The 1,401-nt window shown below is 46.3% G+C and overlaps 1 protein-coding gene across 1 annotated transcript in view; it reads right to left on the bottom strand.

Annotated features, from left to right (window-relative positions):
* Positions 1-402: 402 nt before the first annotated feature.
* The window catches only part of LOC107301630 (citrate synthase, mitochondrial-like), a 10,772-nt gene continuing 9,773 nt past the window's right edge, over positions 403-1,401 (bottom strand). Inside the window, exons 3-5 of the mRNA XM_015830826.1 lie at positions 1,107-1,172; positions 877-1,008; positions 403-652 (exon numbers count right to left, since the gene is read on the bottom strand). Of these exons, the coding sequence (XP_015686312.1) occupies positions 425-652; positions 877-1,008; positions 1,107-1,172 (426 nt within the window). The 3' untranslated portion in view covers positions 403-424. The remainder of the gene's footprint in view (positions 653-876; positions 1,009-1,106; positions 1,173-1,401) is intronic.

Raw genomic sequence — 1,401 nt, 5'->3', positions numbered from 1 at the left:
GGCAGGTGCAATAAAAAGATTCTGCAGAAACAATCTTCAGATTTTGCTGTGACTTTAGTTGTGCTTTCAATTATGCAGAGCACGATCAAACTTTGACCAAGAAAAACTACCAAAAGGTTTACTCCAGTTTCTAAATTTTAACAGGTATAGTCTTTTATTTTCAGCCTTAAAAAAGAAGCTCAGAGAAAAACAAGTACAGGACAGGGACTGCACTATGAACTATAATTGTCCTATGGCACAGCCAAGGCCATTCACGTATGCATTTTCTGTTGATGCATACATACACACATACCTACATTTTCCAACAAATAATTCTGGATTTTAATTCTATATAGCTCAATCAGATGGTGAAGAAAATCCTGCCACGGTACAGGTACACACACTCGTAACCGCGCCAAGCTTGAAGTCACCTCTATAACCTCGTCTACCAATGCTTGTGGAAAGCTTGCCGCTTGTGGCTTACCTCCCAGTACTTGGTCCGGCTAATTCCTTCAGAGTAGGCGCGGGCAAAAGTGCTCTCGCTGTTGAGAGCTGTGACAGCAGCACTGAGCTGTGACATGGGATGAAGATTGGTGGGGAAGTTGTCAAGCATAGTCACTACATGGGAAGGCAGGGCCGCTCTCTTCGCCCACTCTCGAGACACCCAAGTCACCTAGGAAAAGAAAACCACAACGTTACACATCTATACCTAGGGGGGAAAGTGCTATCCCAACACCAACGCCCTTGGTCTTGGCTGTTCTCGTCATTACTATAGAGCTCTTACTGTTTTCTCCAGCAGTTCTCTAGACACAAAAAAAGGTTGCACAATCACTTTGCAGGTCACTTAAGTGGGATGAACGTGACAGCCTGCCAGCAATGTTTGCCATGTCTTATTACCTGTTCTTGGGAAGGAACTTCTCCTGTCACCAGTAACCAAAAGAGACCTTCGGGAAGGGGCTCCGCACCTCCAGGGGCTTTGGGTAGCAGCTTCTGGCACTCGGGAATGCTGTAGCCACGGAAACGAATGCCCTAAAAACCAATCCAGGAAACAGGATAAGAAACCACATTTCAACTGAGAGGCTAAGAGCTAACTGCAAAAGTAATGGCGCCCATTCTGCCCTCCTTACCTCATCAGGATCCAAGACAGAGGTCTCGTATATTAGCCCTTTCATACTCCTCATGCCACCGTAGAGCTGGAGAAGAAAGAGAGTTACTTAAAACAAGGAGAAAGCGGCGTTGTTCTTACCTGAACGCCTTTTCTCAGCAGAGTGGTGTAGAGTCCACAGGATGGGTTATTGATGCAATCCTGCTTAGCAGAAACTAAGACAAGAAAAAACTCTTGCCACGCCTCCCTCTGGGCGTGCCTTCCCCAGTTTTTGGCACATGTCGAGGCGCAAAAGGCAGACGCAAAGCTCCAAACGA

The sequence above is a fragment of the Protobothrops mucrosquamatus genome, unplaced genomic scaffold (assembly GCF_001527695.2).
Source record: "Protobothrops mucrosquamatus isolate PMUCROS unplaced genomic scaffold, P.Mucros_1.0 scaffold15188, whole genome shotgun sequence".
In the NCBI taxonomy this organism is placed as follows: domain Eukaryota; kingdom Metazoa; phylum Chordata; class Lepidosauria; order Squamata; family Viperidae; genus Protobothrops; species Protobothrops mucrosquamatus.
This window is presented reverse-complemented; position numbering and strand designations above follow the sequence as displayed.